This window comes from Gavia stellata, chromosome 2, assembly GCF_030936135.1.
Source record: "Gavia stellata isolate bGavSte3 chromosome 2, bGavSte3.hap2, whole genome shotgun sequence".
NCBI classification, from domain to species: domain Eukaryota; kingdom Metazoa; phylum Chordata; class Aves; order Gaviiformes; family Gaviidae; genus Gavia; species Gavia stellata.
Genome location: NC_082595.1, coordinates 90,061,009 through 90,078,939, shown reverse-complemented (window position 1 = coordinate 90,078,939; position 17,931 = coordinate 90,061,009). Strand labels below are relative to the sequence as shown.

Here is a 17,931-nt window from a genome sequence, read left to right as displayed (position 1 = left end):
GAAGTAGGATTTTCCTCTGGCAGCTTCTACCTATCCCAATCTCATCTGCATATCTCCCCATTAATGCTGAATTTTAATTTGCCCATCGGGTACTCTAAAAGCTCCCTTCTTTGTCCTTATTCACTTCCCACTCACTTCTAAAGACGCTGGCCTGGATCATATTGTGACTTCTGTTATGTGTTAGTACTCTAATTACCACTTTAATTAGTACTTGAACTCATTCATGACTTACTTTGAAAGAAGCTGGAGGAATTTTTCTCATTTCCATCTTCAGGTCTGTTCATGAAAAATTCACCTTCTGTGATAGATGAGGAGTTTGCAAGTCATAATAACTCAAGTCACAAAAACTTAATTTCATAGATTGCACTTAAGTGATTTGTTGTTATGGGCAATGTATTCACTTCTTTCATGCTGCTTCTAGCTACCAGTGCCACCTCTGTATTGAATACACATGGAGAATGGGGAATGTATAACTACTTAAATAGGGTAAAATAAGAAGTGTGTATCTGGATCCTTACGTTTGGGCTTCAGGCAAAGTTGGTATTTTATTACTTACTGCTGTTACAATATGTTGTTGATCAGATTTCCTTAGAAATCTCTCATTCTGAAGTACAGTATTCTTTTGTCTTTGAGTTTATCCTCTTTAGCAGTGGTAATGATTAATCTGATTCTCTGGGCATGCAGTTTTAAATCCAGTGGCTTCAGCAGAATGAAACTATAACCTTAGCAAATGGAAATCTATTGCCTTGTCAGTGCAGAGTCCTTTTATATGTGCTGAAGTGTTGAATGCTCAGCAAACTCTCTTAAAAATTATTTCATGAGCACACCTGCTATCTCCTTGGTAGTCAGTTTGATTTCTGGTAGTGTAGGTAAATTTAGGTTTCATTTTATAGGGTAAAGTGAGCTCACTCCTGCTGAAAGACCTTAAGGGAGGTTTCATTCCGCACAGCCATTGCACGCCTTTCTGTTCCTGAGTTGGAAAAACGTTTCCTGAGGGATCTTTTATTTGTCCCTTAAGAAACCTGGAATCGCCTCAAGACCAAATCAGAATTAGAATTACTTGGCAGCTAAAATCTAGTTTCTGATAGTAGCCTATCCGTTGAAGACGCTGGAACAACAGAGATCCTGCACCTCGCCACTGTCAAAACTGTCTCCTTATAACAGAGGTGTTGACTAATTAATTGGCTTATTCTGCCTTCAGTTTGTTCTCTTTTTTTCAGATATTTATTTCATTTGGATTCCTTATATATAAGATATGCCTGATGCGTGGGGGGTTTGGTTTCCTTTTTCAAATAATTGGTAAAGAATTAGGGCCATTGATTTCTGTAGCTTGTGTAAGCAGGTATTGCCTTTCTGTCGATTCACAAAAATAGAAACTTCTGTACAAAGTTCAGTCCAGACTGTCACCTTTGTAGACAAAAATGTACTCTGGTCACAGTGAAGACCTCTACTATAACTCTCAGGGGGCTTTTCCCTTATTAACATAATTGATTGCAAAATTATGTCTTAGAAGATATAGGAAGACTAAGAATCTGTTAAAATAGATATTTATAGAATGGGGATCCTTTTTTCAAGAACAAGAAAACCAGGCTGACTTCACACTTAGGGAAGTTGTCAAGTTCTATGCAAGTGAGAAGACAGCATCTAGTAAGAAGTTGATCATTACACCCAGGCCTGCTTTATTTAGGAGTCTCTATCAGTGTAAAACTGCAAAATTATGCAGAATATATTCTCATTTTCCTTGTGCTGTATTTCCAAATGCCTAAGTCTTCTGAAGTTAAAGGATGCAACGAACAGTAACCAACACCCATCGCCAACATACTGTGGACACCTAGTAAACAGATAAAACGTTGTGCTGTAGCATCAGCATTTTCAAAGAAAGGAGGATGGGTATGTAACTGTAGCACAGCTTAGCCTTCAGACCACTAAAAACTGGCTCCTTCCATGGCCTGCTGGTCACCAGTGGGGCTATGCTGCAGCCTAACCCTTTGAACATGAGGAAATATTTACACATAGATTGAATAGATTACAGCCTCAGTCCACAAAGACTTACTCATGTTTTTCACTGTGAGAAATGCCACTGAAATCTTTGTAAAGTTGCGTGTGAACTTTTCTGAGAACTAGTCTTGAAAATCCTGTTCGTGCTTCTGAGTGGCCATTACTAATCACAAAATCAAATTGTTTTGAGAGAAGCAAGGCAAAGGAAACTTGTTTCCTGTGATTCTTCTGCCATAAATTTCTCTCTTACTTCCATAGCGTTATTACTCCCAGCTGTCTTGCATGGTCCTTGGCAACTTGCAGAGTGAGCTGCCCCTGTGGCTGCATCTGGCAAGGTGCTGTTGGTTTTGGGCTATCTGTGATAAACGATGGGCCTGTAGCCAAACAGGATAGAGAACTGTTGTTTTGTGGTGCAGCCCTTCTTTTCATGGGGTGCTAGTTGGGACCGCCTTTCTACTGTTTTTATGAAACTCTTAAGAACATATTTACTTTGGATTAAACCGGCTCAAAAGGTACTATGAAAATCTGTGGGCTGATGCACAAAGGGTAAGATTACAAAACCTTATTTCCTTTAAATTTTATAATTTGTTGAATGTGTGTTTTCCTTTAAATCTCTTTAAAGTAGTCTAAAGGCTACTAGAATGGGTTATATCTATAACCTGTTACGATTTATTTCAGAGGGGTTTTGATTAAGCTTGCAAGAAATAGGAGAGAGTAACTTGGCAGAGAATTCTCTGCCACATTTCTCTTTCTTTTCTTCTCACCCTTGAAATATATTCTTTCCCCTCTGTGGATATAACTCCTGTGAATGGAAGGCCTGAAGTTTTACCCTGCATATTAAACTATCTGATGAACCTACTGTAGTATGCAAGAGTCTAGTGAAATTGTGTAAAGGCCAGTTTACATTTTATTGAAAGTGAAAATTCAGGAACGATGGAATACAAAGAAATGGAATAAGCCCACACAGGGCCTGACCATGAATTGGTATAAATCAATTCAGTAGTCATGTGCTAGATGATGCCTTCTGTTTCAGCACACCACAGAGCTGCTATAATGCAGAAAATAGCAGACCGTGATGAAAACTCTAGTCTCATTTAACACTCTGACAGATTTGTGGCAGACATCAAATGCTTGACTCTTGACCACTGCATATAAAGCTAGCTTTGGAGGGAAAGGAGGTATTAGGAAGGTTTTTCAGCACCAGAGACTTAGTTAAATTACAAACTGTATTAACTATTAAAAGAGACTGGATAACTACTGTTTACTTACATTAAAATGGGTTTGTAGAATGTATTTTTAGAAATACCTGAAGTAAATGGTTAGATTCTTCTTATTCTAAATAAATGTAAATAGGCTACATAAAAAAGCATTTCCATCTTTTGCAAGTCTAGAATAACCTGCCATGAAAGCAGCTCATTTTCAGCTGCTGTTTTAAACATATCTTGCATTTCTCCCACTATCCCTAGCAAGATGTTTTGACAAACTTAATTTTTCTTTTAATTCGTTCTCCATTTCTAATATTAATTGTCGCCTTATACTGTTGTCATTATTGCACAGTACTGCAACTTGTGAAATACCTGAATGTCTCCACTCGGATGAAGCTGAAAAGAGGAAAACAGCTTGTCACCTTCCATCCTCTTTACTGCTTATGTACTGCATATTCCAAGAAGTCATTTAAGCTGTTGAGAACCTTGTCAATATGATGGATTTACTGTCATCTTACTGAAAACCCCAAAAGTAAAAACTTGTTAGATTACTGACTGAGGCCACAGAAATGTTCCCGGTTTCTGCCCACCATTGCCAAGCAGCAATTTTAAGATCCTTGACTTCATCTCAGATGATAGTTTTCATAGGAACTGTTTGAAACTGCCTACAAATACAACTGAAAGATGGTCTGAGGTGGTAATCTGGGATCAAACCCTTGGTAGAGACCCACATCTAAGCCAGCCACTGACTGCTCTGTTTCTAACTTGAAAAACATAATTTTGCCTGCTGGTAAAGTCCCTAATTTCTATTCAGGTGAGACTACTTGGAGCTAAATAAAACTCCAAAATGATAAGCATATATTCCATAGGACAGACACAGGATTTTCCTTTGATTCCTGAAGAGGCTCTGGAGGTACCTGTGTGAGAAAGGAGAAAGAAGGACTAGAGATTCTGGGTAAACCTGAAACACCAGTTAGACTAACCTTCATGACTACAGCTGTGAAGCAAGAGCCTAACTACTAAGGCAGAATAACTTGTTCCAGTGAACATTGTTAAGACATGTAGATTGGTGAGGGAGGAATAAAAAGGTTCAACTGCAAACCCAAGCTTGTATCATCACATCATGCTAGTTACCTGAAGCCAACCAGAAGCAACCAAGGAACTTACATCCAGGACTGGATACAGTTGGTATTATTCTTATTTATTATTCCTATGGGGTAAAAGAAGTGGTTATAGTGTCACCAGTCATGCTGGGCACGAGGAGGTGAAAATCCTCAGGGAGGAACATAAAGAGGCATTGGCTGGCCAGGGCTCTAACAGAGTTAGGGTGAAGAGGGAGAAAAAAATTATATGATGAAATATATTTAAGCAGTGATTCAAGAGACACGTTTATGGTACATGGAACATAAAGAGAGGCTTGCAAAATGGAAGGAGAATAAGAAGGCTTTGGAGTGAGGTGTGAACTTAAGGAGACAAAGAAGAGGTGAAGCAGCGACGTCTTATGCATTGCAGATTAATTGCAGGGCTAATGGGAGAGAGAAGTTGAGATTTAGAGAAATTCTTGAGAGAAGTGGTTGGATCAAGCAGGAGCGAGCTTGAGAGTGTCTTGTATCAAAATAGAAATAATTTAAGATTAGAAGAAAAAAGGGTAGGATATCTTGCCTTGAATGGAAGTAAAAGAATGAGAAGGGAGGAAATACTGAAGGAATAATTGCCCGAAGGCTGTACTTGGTGAGGTCCAATTAAGCAGTGGACAGGGAATGGCCAGACGTCACAGGGTCAGCATGGGTATGATAAACATCCTGAACTGTGTCTACACCCAGTAGAGCTTTTTAAGTGAGACTGGGTTATACAGCGGTTGTATACCTCCAGCATTTTCATAAAATGTTCATACAGTAAAGAGAAATGGGTGATAGTCTTGAGAGAGACTGAGCAAAGAATCTCCAGTTCTTCTACATTGAGTTAAATGGAAAGCTTCAAGCAGGCAGAAACAGCTGGTTTCATTGCTGCTATTTTTTCCACAACTGTTAGCTCCAAAGGTGGATGCTCAGCAAATCTGATTTCTTTTAAATTTTGAGAGTATCAAGTGCTTCATAAAGGCAACTATTAATTATCTGTTCTGGTGCATAAGGAGTTGAAGTTGATTTAACTCATTTAAAACTGACCATAAGTTTGTAGAAACTAGTGCTGTAGAAACTCCACCAAGTACTGAGGGAAGCAAATCAGCCTGGGTAGATGAATCTGTTACGCAATGTAAAGACTTTCTGAATCCTTGTCACACATGAAAGCCCTGTAATACAGGCTTTCTGAAAGAAGTTGATTATGCTTCCTATTAGCTAAGAGGAAAAATGCCTTAAACAAGCATGTTCAAAGTGCTCTTTGGAATAACTGTAGTTTGCATGTAGGAATACTGCATAAGTACTTGTTGGACAAGAAATAGGAGAACGTTGAGAGTATGTGTAAAACATTAACAAAACGAGATTATACATTTGTTACTGCTGCGGAGTTCCTTGAGGCAGGCACGTAGTAAATCTCCCACAGACTCGAAGGAAAGCTCCCACAATTAGTAGTAAAGCTCCATAGATTTGAACACAGACTGCAGATTAGTAGGTGGTAAAGGAACAAATTTTGGTTTAAAAAAGGAATTCAAGAAGCATGTCACTGAAAATATATGGTTATATGCCAGGTCAGCACAAGTTGCGTGTATATGCATGGATCTGTCTCTGTAAATGTGCAAGCTTTTCTAAAACTTTGGGAAGAGAGGGCTAAAACCTTTTGAGAAGTCAATGGGGTCTTGGCTTTTTAAGTAGCAGTAGACTTTTCATCCTCTGTTGGGAAGATTACCAGCTCAGGTTTTATTTATACTCATAGGACTTAGTTCAATATATAGTACCACTGACTATAGGTTTTTGGCACTCTGGAATTAAAAAATGAATGAAGATAACCTAAGGCAGTAATTTCAGTTCCATCACATGCTACTCAGAGGATAAGAGAAGATTTTGTCTTCCCACTGTTTGTTAATTAGTTCTATTCTCCCAATAAGCCCAGGTTGAGATTTTAAGACATCACAAAAAACAGTGTAGATATGAACAGAAAAGAGACTTTTTCCAGGACTCACTTATACTGATCAATAGCATAGTTGAGTGCTGCCCTAGTCAGGGTAGCCCATTTTCAAGCATTTCATTCATATTCATGCTGCAGGCTTAAATTTGACTGTCAGAGAGCACAAACCACGTGCAGACTGCAACACACACGGGTCACTCTCCACCACAGATGCAATTCCAAATTTACATATCCTCATCAGCCAGGGTTTTGTGGTTCTGCTCGAAGGGTGGTCTCATTTGAACCATATGTGAAGCACGAACAATAGATTAAGGGTCTCATCTGTTACTTAGCTTAGCCACACTGATATTTCTGCACTATTTTTGGTTGGTCAGTACCTAAAATATCCTGGACAACACTCCTGCAGCAGGGCATATCTGACAAACTTTTTTTGCCCAGTGCCCCTTAAAGGGGTTAATGACTATAAAAAAGAATAAAATTTCACCATATTTCAAGGCCTCACTGTTCACCATGCACATTAACAGTAGTCACACAGCTGTGTGCACAATACCTGCATACCTACAACTCCAGAGTCTCTGCAGTGAGCTGAGACAATGTCCTTCTCCCATGAAACAATGCAGGCTTCTAGTGCATGCAGGCTCTTGCCTTCACTGGTGATGCTGCTTACTTTCAGTTGCTGCAGGATGCCCTACAGCTGGACCCATGGGGAGTTCAGTCATGCTCTCAGTTCCTGTCTGGTATATGCCAAGTGTACATCCAGCCAGAAGAAAGCCTTGTAGTGCTGTCCGTATCATGGGCTCAAAAAGGAACGTGAAGGATGCCGTCAACAATTGTGCCAATGTGACGGAGGACAGTGGTGAGCTATAAAATGATCAGAGACCAGCCTCATCAGTCAGGATTCCTCCCAGTCTCCATCCCTTCACTGCTGCCACAGATAATTTCTGGCCACTTTGCCATCATGCCATGTCTCCTGCAGACAAAAAGTTCCCCTCTGTTGCCATAGCAAAAGGCAGAATTCAGGGTGGCTTATTCTGGACTTTTCTGCCCTTACATGTCCAAGACAAATCTTTACAGGATAAACAGTTGTCTGCAAGGGATGGAGTAACTTGACAATGGGAGTGAAACTGCTTTCTCAACCCACTCCTAAGACACATTTCCCAACTCACTGCCAATGGCAATAGCAGCACCAGCTGGCTATATTCTGTATTCCCACCACACATACACACAAGCACTCACACACATCCTATAACAGTCATCCTGCAGCCTCTGCACTACCTGTAGGCTCCCCTCTCACTGAAGGTCTCACTGGTTGGCCTTGTACCCCCCATACACATCTCCTACTCCTCTGCCTTCAAGGTGCGCTTATACCACTGAGAGGGTACTAGTCTGCCTCTGAAAGTACAGGGAGCAGGAAAAGGACTTAGGATCATGGCACTCTGATTTGGGGAATGAAGGAAAAAAAAGTGATTAAAGAAATTTTTAACTTTCATCAGCTATCTGTATATTAGTAAATACAACAGAGGAGCTACTGATTCATTACTGCATGCAATATTTAATTATTAGTATGCTACCTGAAAGAAGTTTGGCCTGTGCCAACTAGTACTTTTCTAGACAGTTCCTGGATATGGGGCATTGCTCCCATTTGAAGCAGGAGTCTGGTCAAAGTGACCTTCTGAAGCCAACATTTCTATGGATGTTTTGAGAGACAGTGTGTGCCAAAATCGTATTCAATAGGCAGCTGGTATGTAGCCACCCCATTTCAAAGTAAAAGGCAGCCCCCACATGAGGAGCTGTATAGATGCAGCCATTGAGGCAACAAAATGCAGGTATTTTAAAGTGAAAAAAATCCTGTTCAGTTCTTGACTGCAAGCAAGCACTACTGAACCAGTACAAAGAGGCTCTTATCTACAAGGGGTGGATCATCCAGACTGCAGGCAGGTCTCCCTGCCTAGAGGTGCTCTTTGCTCTTCCAGCCGTGGCATTCTGAAGATGCTGAGAAAATCTTCCAAAACCGAGACAGTGCAGATAGTCAGGAAATATAGCTTTGGACAGGGCACACTGTAGCATCCAGCCAGAATGGCTGTAAAAGGGAGAACTGAATATGACATAATATGGAAGATGAGCCTCACTGCAGGAAGAACTATTTTGAAATACCTCAAGTGATCATAATTACCATAATGAGGCATGTATTAAAAAGTTGTCACTAAGTATGGTTGTAGTATCAGTAGATTCAGAAAGTAACACTAAACTATTACAGCATGGCTTTGGCTGGTAGTAATTAAAAAATGAGATTTTGCTTGAGATGGCAAAAGAGGCAGCAAAGAGAAGGAAAATCCCCAAGAAAGACAACAGCCTATCTGTGATGTTGTTTTTTACAGTATGATCACAGTTCCTTATATGTAGGCAAAAAAATTTTCTGCCTCAAGGTGTTACAATTCAAAGGTATTCTTGAAGATAGCTATGGGAAAAATAAAATTAGGGAGAGCTAAAACACATGCCCTTGGTGCATCAGCCCCATCATGTTACTTGGGACGGCAACTTCTAACAAGGGCTCACTCAGCTTTTGCTTGTTCAGCTTTCTCATCCTTTGCATGTTACCCAGGACAGATCTGGCATCTGTTAGGGAGCAGAGGTCATTATACGAATATCCACCACCAGCTAGGAAGCACTTCCCAAGTGACAGCTCCTCCTAATATTCTACTTAGCATCTCTCAGGCCCTATAGCCCTTTTTCCCCTTCAGAGCTAGTAAACGGCTCTGACTGTATCCGAGAGCTTCGCAAACAACTTACTCTCGCTTTTGTGCAAAGATGAATCCTTCTGTCTACAAGACCAACTCGCTAGCCCATGTCATTAGGATCTCTGTCACTTGAACATGAATGTGCTCTTTGCATGAAGTAAGTATTTTGGCTGAGATTTCTTGCCCTGCGTTCACTGCCGAGCCTGGGCCTCCTGGGCAGAGGTGAGGTTACTGGTAGTGAAGTGTCAGGTGTGCTCCGGCGTGTGACTCACCTCGGTGGCACACAGGCAGTGTCTGGGTGTGTGGGCAAGGCTTCAGCCAAACCCTGCTGTCCCTCCGGGCTGTCTGTAGAGGAGCTCGGAGGGAAGGTGTAATGCCTCACACCCGGCACGTTAAAAGGAGACACAAGCGGTAGATTTTGTTCCCAGATGTTTCCCATAAACAGCTGAGGCTGGTTGCTCGTATCTAAACTACTGAGGTGGCATATGAGCAGATCTTACTTTTCACAGAGCTTGGGGGGTCCGTCAGGGACAGGGTTATCACATTAGCAATTAAAAGCAAATGCACAAAACCCTTCCTGCCCAGTTATCCTGCTACTGTGGCAGCACCCAGTTTTCCACAGGGAATGGTGGCACTTCCCTCTGCCCAGCTGGAAACCAACCACCCTTCAGACTTCCAGGACTGATTTCCCAGCTCAGGCCTCTCACCACAAGCAGACCCAGCTTAGGATTTCAGCTGTTCTAGACCAGTCCTCCGTGTCAGAGAAGTTCTGGTTTGATTTTATTCTATTTTTTGGTCACTTTTTGGTGGACTCACCTGGTCTGTTCTGGGACTGAGCTTTTCGCTGGCAAAACTCAACAGTCTCTGCCAGTCACGCGTGTCGAAGCCAAACTAAAACCCGGGCGCAGGGCTGAAGCACAGGCGAGGAACCCTCCCGGTGTGGTCTCGGTGGACCTCCCCGGTGATGCTCGCGAGATCCAGCCGGGCTGAGTCACCGGGATGACAGCATCAATTTTCACAGGTATGGAGAGAATCATGTAGCAGAACTCCGTGCCATCCATTTAATAATTTGCTGTCTTTAATGAAATTGGATAATTACAGGTAAAGGTACTGGCTATGGCATCATTGCTACTTCTTTTTTTTTATTGTTGAACAGGCGTCTGGTAAATATTAAATTTTCAGTGGTGGTGATGTGCCTGCTGTTAGGTGAAGAAAAACACCTTCTAAACAAGGCTCGCCTCTGGGGGGGCGGCGCGACGGCGACGGACCGGGCCCGCTGCTTCCCGCCCCGTCGGACCGAGGGACCGAGCTCCCGGGGCGCCTGCCTCCGCGTCCCCCCCTGCCCAAGTGGTATAGCCACGCTCTCCCCCGCGCCAGCGACGGTGGTTTGTGCCGACGGCGTTTGGCGCCTGCGCAGAAGGGCGTATGGCGGCTGCCCAGCTGAAAGCGGTTGTTGTGGGGACCGCGGCGGGTCGGGCCGGACCGGACGCTCTCGGGAGGCTGGTGAGGGCGGCTTGCCGCCCGGGGCAGTCCCGGAGCCGGGAAGGGCCGGCCCGCCATCGCGGGCAGTGCTGTGGGTGAGGAGCGGCGGGTGTGAGCGAGGTCTGTGCGCTGGGGCCAGCCCCCCAGGTCAGCGTGAGGGGCTCGGCGGCCGCGGGGACGGGGCGGGAGGGGACGGACGGGGACGGGGGGGATGTTGCTGACGGTGTTTGTGTTGCGGGCGGAGGAGCCGTTGCGGCCCTGCTGGAGCCAGGGCTTGCCGTGGTGGGTCGCGCTGTTCAGGGCCTGTTCGTGGCATCGGATTAGTGTGTTTTACCCCGTTTCCCCCCCGGGAGATTGGGGGAGAGAGAGGGGCTGCTGAGACTCCACCTTCGAGTCCGTTTTGTCGGGTGCCGTGGGGCGGGCGTAGGGCCCTCGAGCCGGGACTGCCAGCCCCGCCCCCACCCCCCGCCTTGGAGGGGGGCATCTGAGTGCAAAGGCCAGGGTGAGCACGTCCATACAGGGTCTGGGTTGTCGTGGTGGCATCTGCTGCATGGTGAAGCACGGCGGGAGCATCTCACCAGGGACTCTTTACTCGGTGGTCGTTGTGGCTTTTTCATCTAGTTTCCCCCAAACTCCCAAAGGTATTGTTGTTCAGAGCATTTAAAGGCTGCCGTGGGTCTAGTGGTCATGCTGATGTCGCCTAAATTGTTCATAAAATGAGCTGGCATTCAGATATTTCAGTATTATCTGGCTCTTCCCTCCCCACAAATCTTTGGTTTTGAACTATGGTGTGTTCAGGAAGTTTCAGCTAACTTGAGGCACTTGCTGCTGGGCTGTTCAGTTAATTACACTAATGTTGTTAATAATACACATTAATGTTGCTTGTCTGCATTCCATACTCTTCTTGCATTTTTGGAATATGTTTTCTGTTGGAAAGTGGTTTAATGTTCAGAAACTGATTGCAAAGTCTTGTTTTGAGATATGATCCTGAAAGGCCTTTTCTCTGTAAGTGGTCCTGCTTACTGGAATAAGTTTTTGTAATTTTATGTCCTGGGTCTGCATTTGAAATTCTGAATTGCACCCAAAGCTGTAGGAAGTGGTGGAAAAGCAGGGGAGTAGGAGAATAATGGAGCAGGAGAATAACCGCACACTGCTGTTGAAGTGCAAGTTTCATAAGTAAGAAAACAGGGTTTGCCTCTGGTATTTTCTCTTCCCCTTTCTTGCCTTCCTACTTTGCCCTCTATAGCTTTTGTTTCAGTGCATTACTTTGTACTAATACAGATCTTGCAGGCCAATTGTTAATCTTAAACATATTGCTTAAGTTTTTTTGTCTGTCTATCTACGGGTCTTTGGGATGACTGCCTAATGGCAACAGGACTCAAGTCATAACTGCAGTGGAAGTGAGTTTTCCACAGTTTGGAAGCTATGTATATGATGACTTAAAAATTCACTTTTTTTTTTTCTCCTTGTTCCAGATGGAAAAGAAGAGTTCATGGTTTCTGGTTTGCATAATAACAGGCTGAATAGGCATAAAAAGAGACTGTAGTGTGGGTGAGAAGTGTCAAGCCCCTTGCAAGGCTTTGCTCTGTAAAAAAAGAAGAAATGAATCCAACAAATGATGATCCAGTGTTTGGGACCATTTTTGACTGGGACTATCTCTTATGGGAAGTTCGTTTGATGTTTTTAGCTGCTGGTTTTTTAATCTACTTGGGAGTATTTCTTCTGTCTCACTGGTTGTCTTCATGGATAAGTACCACTTACCGTGCCTTGTATGCGAAGGAGAAGGTGTTTTGGAATATGGCGGTCACACGTGGTGTGTTTGGACTTCAGAGCTGTGTTGCTGGGTTATGGGCTTTGCTCATAGATCCTGTTTTTCATGCTGACAAAGTGTATTCACAGCAAAAGTGGAGTTGGTTTAACTGTTTAATAGCTGCTGGATTTTTCTTGCTTGAAAATGTAGCTGTTCACATGTCCAACGTTATTTTTAGAACATTTGATGTGTTCTTGGTAGTTCATCACTTGCTTGCTTTTGGTGGCTTGGCTGGTCTAGTAATTAACGTGAAATCTGGACATTATCTGCCTTTGATGGGAATGTTGCTGGAGATGAGTACTCCCTCAACATGCATTTCCTGGATGCTTCTAAAGGTAAGAACGTGATAATTTTCAGATTATGTTTGTAGCAGTTTTCATGCATCTCACTTATCCATAGGTAATTTATGTGGTTTGTCTAGATAGATGAACGCAGTTTTGCTGAAAAGCTAACTGATATCCATGTTGTGATACCTGCTTTTGTCGTGATGATATTTCTGTAGTCCTCCATACAGGTTTCTGTGTGATGCTGTGTGCATGTGAATAGTGAGATGGTATAGATTCACTCTGAGTTTGGAATGCCATATGCATGTGGAATATCATAGCTCTACATGGAGAAAATGCCTGAGAGTGTGTGTACGTGAAAGCTAGGTATTTGCATTAGTTCTACAGAATCCTCAGTGCCTTATCTTGAAGTAACAATCTCACTTCTGCATACTTTCTGTTCTTGTTTTTCTAGGCTGGCTGTGCTAATACCTTTTTCTGGAAGGCAAACCAGTGGGTGATGATCCACCTGTTTCACTGCCGCATGATTCTTACTTACCACATGTGGTGGGTGTGTATTTTCAATTGGAATTCTGTGATGGAAAATCTGGGACTTCTTCATTTTATTGTTTTATTCTCAGGATTATTTGCTGTTACACTAATACTTAACCCATACTGGACATACAAAAAAACTCAGCAACTCCTCAGCCCAACTGACTGGAACTTTGAAAATAAAGCAATGGAAAATGGAAAATTAAATGGTGAAACACATCAAAAGAAGATGATATAACAATGAAACAGCTGTTTCCTAGTAGGGCAGTAGAATATAGCAGAAGAATATGGTGTGAAGTAATTCTTCGCCCATGAACTAGAAACTTTTGCAAGAAGCTCATTAACACAGTGATTCCTTGCTAGTAGTATTCTGTATGCATCAGAAGTATTTAAAAGCATTGTTTGTGTTTCATATGTGCATACACATCTTCAACCTCTTAGTTATGAATTACGCCAACAATTTTGTCAGATTGGATGGTATTTCATGATTTAGTAGTGACATGGTATCCTTTGTCGTAATGCTTCAAAGTGGCTTTACAGTTAATTTATCTATTAAGTTCAGCTTGAATCAAGTTTAACTTGAATCCTATTTCACCTGTGTCAGAGATACTGATACTGGAAATTATGTTGTTTATTAAGATCAATTATGACCGAAGGTAGCTATGCCTGGGTACCTAGTTCCTGTGTGCTATTAAATTATTCCAAATGGCTGAATTGGTCACGTGGCAAAATGCAGTCATGGCTAGGTTTTGGGGTTGTTTTGTTTTTTTTTTTTTTAAGTGCACTTGAGGAAGAGGAAGATAATTGGTTGAGTGTTCACTGTCGAAGTGAGTTGTCGTTTCCAGGTTGGGAGGAGTTCATGTCCACCACAAACAGGCATGTGGGGATGCAGGCATTCGTTGTACTGGTGGTCTAGCTAGGTAATCATAGTGGTCCCTTCTGGACTTGAAATCAGTGAAATACAAGAGGCAATGATAGAACGTTTGACTCTGTTTCAGCCTTGAAAAGATTGCTGGTTGATTGGTAAAATTATTTTCTTTGTAGGTGCCACATGAGTGGTCATGCAATTAGTTCCACTAGCGGTCCTATTATGGTTGCTCTTATTTTTGGAAATTCTCTTAGTTATAGAGGGTTTTAGAATCTGAGATGACTCCTCTGTGGAGGAAAGCCTGTATCACCTCCTTTGGGAGTTCAGTTGTTCTTGTAGTATTTTTATTTTACTTTGAAGAACATACGAAGTGATGCTAACAATCCTTTGCACTGTATCTGCCATATCACTAAATCTTTTCTTTACCTAAGGAAGAGGATTGCTTTTCAGATAGGGGCTAGGCATATTGTGGCAGATGTTCTCCCACTAACAGTATTGGTCTGACGGTTCCTGGGTGAAATGTTGGACAGTGGATGAAGCTATAAAGATCATTATAGAAGAGAGTGACGCCTGGTGGCAGGAGAATGACAAAGATATTAATTAGTTTTGGTGCACTCGACTAGTGAGATAAAAAGCCCATCATTTGAAACTTCGCCGTATAGTGTGATGTGACTGCTACACAGATTTATTTTCCAAAGTAATAAGACTGGGCAAGCCCAAGCTATGAAGAATTTTAGGTCAAGGCATGCGTTAGAGGCTTTGTTCACTGATCTGTGATGGAACATACTGTTTTAAATGTGTAAGGGAAGCACTGTTTGGTGTAAACAACCCCATTTTATTAATTTTTGGTGGGAATGTCTTTGACTTTGTTCTGAGTGAAGGGAGGAAGCTAGTGGTCAGGTTGCTGTGTTCCCTTGTTCACTTTGTATGAGCACAGACTTGAAGAGCTGCTCTATGAGGGAGAGGAAACTTCTCACTATTAGGTCACAAATGTATAGCCAGATCTTGATAGTGATGAAGTGGTGAATATCTGAAATTGCCTGTTCAAAACTAGGCTGAGAGGGTCATAGTAATTTTACACAGCAACCCTATCTGTTATCCTGCTGATACTCAACAGAGAAAAATCTAAATTTTGTGCTACCTTCTTATTTCTAAGCAGGCCAGAATGAAGTTGCAGTGTTTTGGCAGTGTCGCCTGTCTGGACACCATCCTATAGAAAAAAGGTTCTCTAAAGCTTGAAATTATGTACCTCTCCTGAGGGGTTGTTGGGAGAGTAATGTTAAAAGTACTTTGGAAGAAAGCAGAGGGATGAATTCCTCAGAAACAGGACCCAGATATGTGATCCAAATGTATATCTTGCAGAATCCAAACCTTGCTTGCAGGAATTCCAAGGGGGAAGGCGGAGGATAAGTCACCAGATATCAAAATGATGGTGTGCTCTATGCAACTTAAAACTTAAAGGTTTGGATTCGATAAAACGAGGTAATAATTACAAAAATCCCAGCTACAGAATTCTGAAGAATCTTAAAAAGAAATGGAAGCATCAGAAGAGAAATAAGTGTGGGCCAAGTGTGTAATTCTTATAGTGGCTGGCTAAAGGAAATGAAGTTTCTCTGTGCTATAATAAAAGAATATGGAGGGTTAGTAGTGAATTTGAGACTGAAAAAAGAGATTAAGTGTGGTCCAAGCAGATAGGTTGATAGCTATATATCAGTGGCATCAGACTTCTAAAGTCTAATATTTTGTATTACTAATTTGTGTAATGTTAAGTGGATTTTAAATCTTTCATTAAAAGTGTTTTTTATCACAATAAGGCAGTCTTTTTGGTATGCATCTTAGTGTTTTTTCATGCAAAGACAGTTATGGCATACTTCAAATCTTTTGCATGTCTTAACTATGTAATTAATACCTAAGAGCACCTGTTCACCTAAACACTGCTAGACCTGCTAGAACAAGAGAGCTATGCAGTAAAGCAAGTAACAGCACTTATTTTATATCTGTTGGTTTGAGGGGTGAGGGGATTTTACAGTCCAGCTAGAAATATAACAGGATATAAAAATACAGACAACATTTCTTCTTCATCTTGATAGCCTAGAGTTGGAGGTAGCAGTTCTGTTACAAAGAGCCTCTTTTTTTTTATACTCATGTGTTTTCTTCACTGCCTTTTGGCTGCTCTGTTCAAGAGGATTTTCTGGTTTATGATTGTGGATGACTGTCTCATTGATTTGAAACAAGACTGGAAAAGTTCTCTAACTGAGGGTTTTGGTGTCTGATTACTCTCATGACTAAGCGCTGCTTTTTAACCGAAAGGTAGACTAGCCATAGTTTATTTATAAATTTTGTTAATGTGAAACTAATCCCAGTCCTGTTGGGCCTCTCTATAAGGCCTCATCCGCAATCCAATGTAGAAAAATTCAGTCAGCTTCAGTAGTCGCTGGATCAGGTCACAGGGTGTGCTGCTGCCATGATTGGGAAAACTCTTGCATAATGTGTTTTTGGGTGAATTTTTTGTTTGCCTAGGTGACTGTTAGAGACTTCATCCTGCTTTCTTGTTGGACAGGCTTATTCAAGGAGTGCTGTTTGTGTTACCTTTCTGGCCAAAGCTTTTTTTTCTTTTTAAACAAAACCAAAAATAAACTATGATGGGGGTGGGGGTGTTTGGTGGGTGTTTTTTGTTGGTGTTTTTTTTTTTTAAAAGAAAAATGTCTGATCTGAGACACCCTGACCAGGTATCTTATTGTCTTCATACAGCATTCCTACATTACAGTTTGCATTTGCCTCCATTTGTGTCCTGTCCTCTGTTTTTTCCAAAACCTGTCATCCTTTCCTTTCCCACCCATTGATTTTTCTATAACATTTACTCTTAATTGCAGTACTGGTCATGATCTTGCAGCAGTCACATTACCACAGTGATGTTTGTCTAATAGTTTTCAGCATGTACTGTTGGGCCCTTCTTCCACTAAATACCCACGTCCAAATCTTTCAGGGGTTTTTTGCTTTTTCCTGATAACATGGATTAAATATTGATGTCATGTACAGTTATAAGACACCTTTCTTAACCTCAGGGAGACTCCCACTTAAAGTGAGTTTAGAAATGTTAAGCAAATTGAAGACTGCTCTTGTATAATATAACATTTGTTGAATAGTACAGCATCTTTACATTGTGTACATAAATAAAAGTATTTTACTGAATAATTGTCTACTGTGAGTTTCATTTACTGATGAAAATAATGCCTATTATTTTTACTTGCTATTTGTAAAACAGTTTTTGCAGTGCATGCACCAAAAAGATGACTTTCTTATTTTGAAATATTCTGTTAAACTTGACAAAGGTAATGTCATATCCATGGGAATAGCTATAAAACCTTGTAAACTAATGTCCCTTCACCAACATTTAACATATTATTAACATGAGCATGTTTAATTACATGACTAAAACACTAGAAGCTGCGCTATATGTAAGTATGTATTAAAAACAGTTAAAAAGCATCACTTGGAAGTGATCCTTCTGGCTTGTGTATTTGAAGTGTGTGGTCTATTTTTGCATTAGGCTCTAACTGTGAGTACACTTCATTTAGTACCACATCACACTTCATGGTTTAGTATGAGCCACCTTAAATTTTTTTTAAAAAAACCAACTTGTCTCATTGCTAAATAACAAAATACAATTCTGAGTATTAACTGTGTGTCTTGTGTGGTACTTTGCAGGAATTAATTCCTGATGCTTTTTAGCATTAGTGAGTTAAAGGAAAATCGTGTCATTACTGTCATTTTAATTACTGTTACGAGAATGCACTGTGTAAGCAACTGGCTGGCATAGTTTTGCTAGCTGCCTCTGCAGTGAAGCCCCCAAGATTAACTGAAGCAGAAGTAAGACGTTCATGTGTAAAGCTCCACTAATTGTGGAATGTGTGTGGGTACAGACTGGGATGAGAAGAACAATGCCTAATAG

At 41.5% G+C, this 17,931-nt stretch overlaps 1 protein-coding gene across 1 annotated transcript; it reads left to right on the top strand.

Annotated features, from left to right (window-relative positions):
• The first annotated feature begins 12,027 nt into the window (after positions 1 to 12,027).
• On the top strand, positions 12,028 to 17,122 carry CLN8 (CLN8 transmembrane ER and ERGIC protein). Its single transcript, XM_009808556.2, has 2 exons — positions 12,028 to 12,631; positions 13,035 to 17,122. Exons 1-2 carry the CDS (start codon positions 12,089 to 12,091, stop codon positions 13,347 to 13,349), a joined length of 858 nt encoding a protein of 285 aa, XP_009806858.2. The 5' UTR covers positions 12,028 to 12,088; the 3' UTR covers positions 13,350 to 17,122.
• The last annotated feature ends 809 nt before the right edge of the window (positions 17,123 to 17,931 follow it).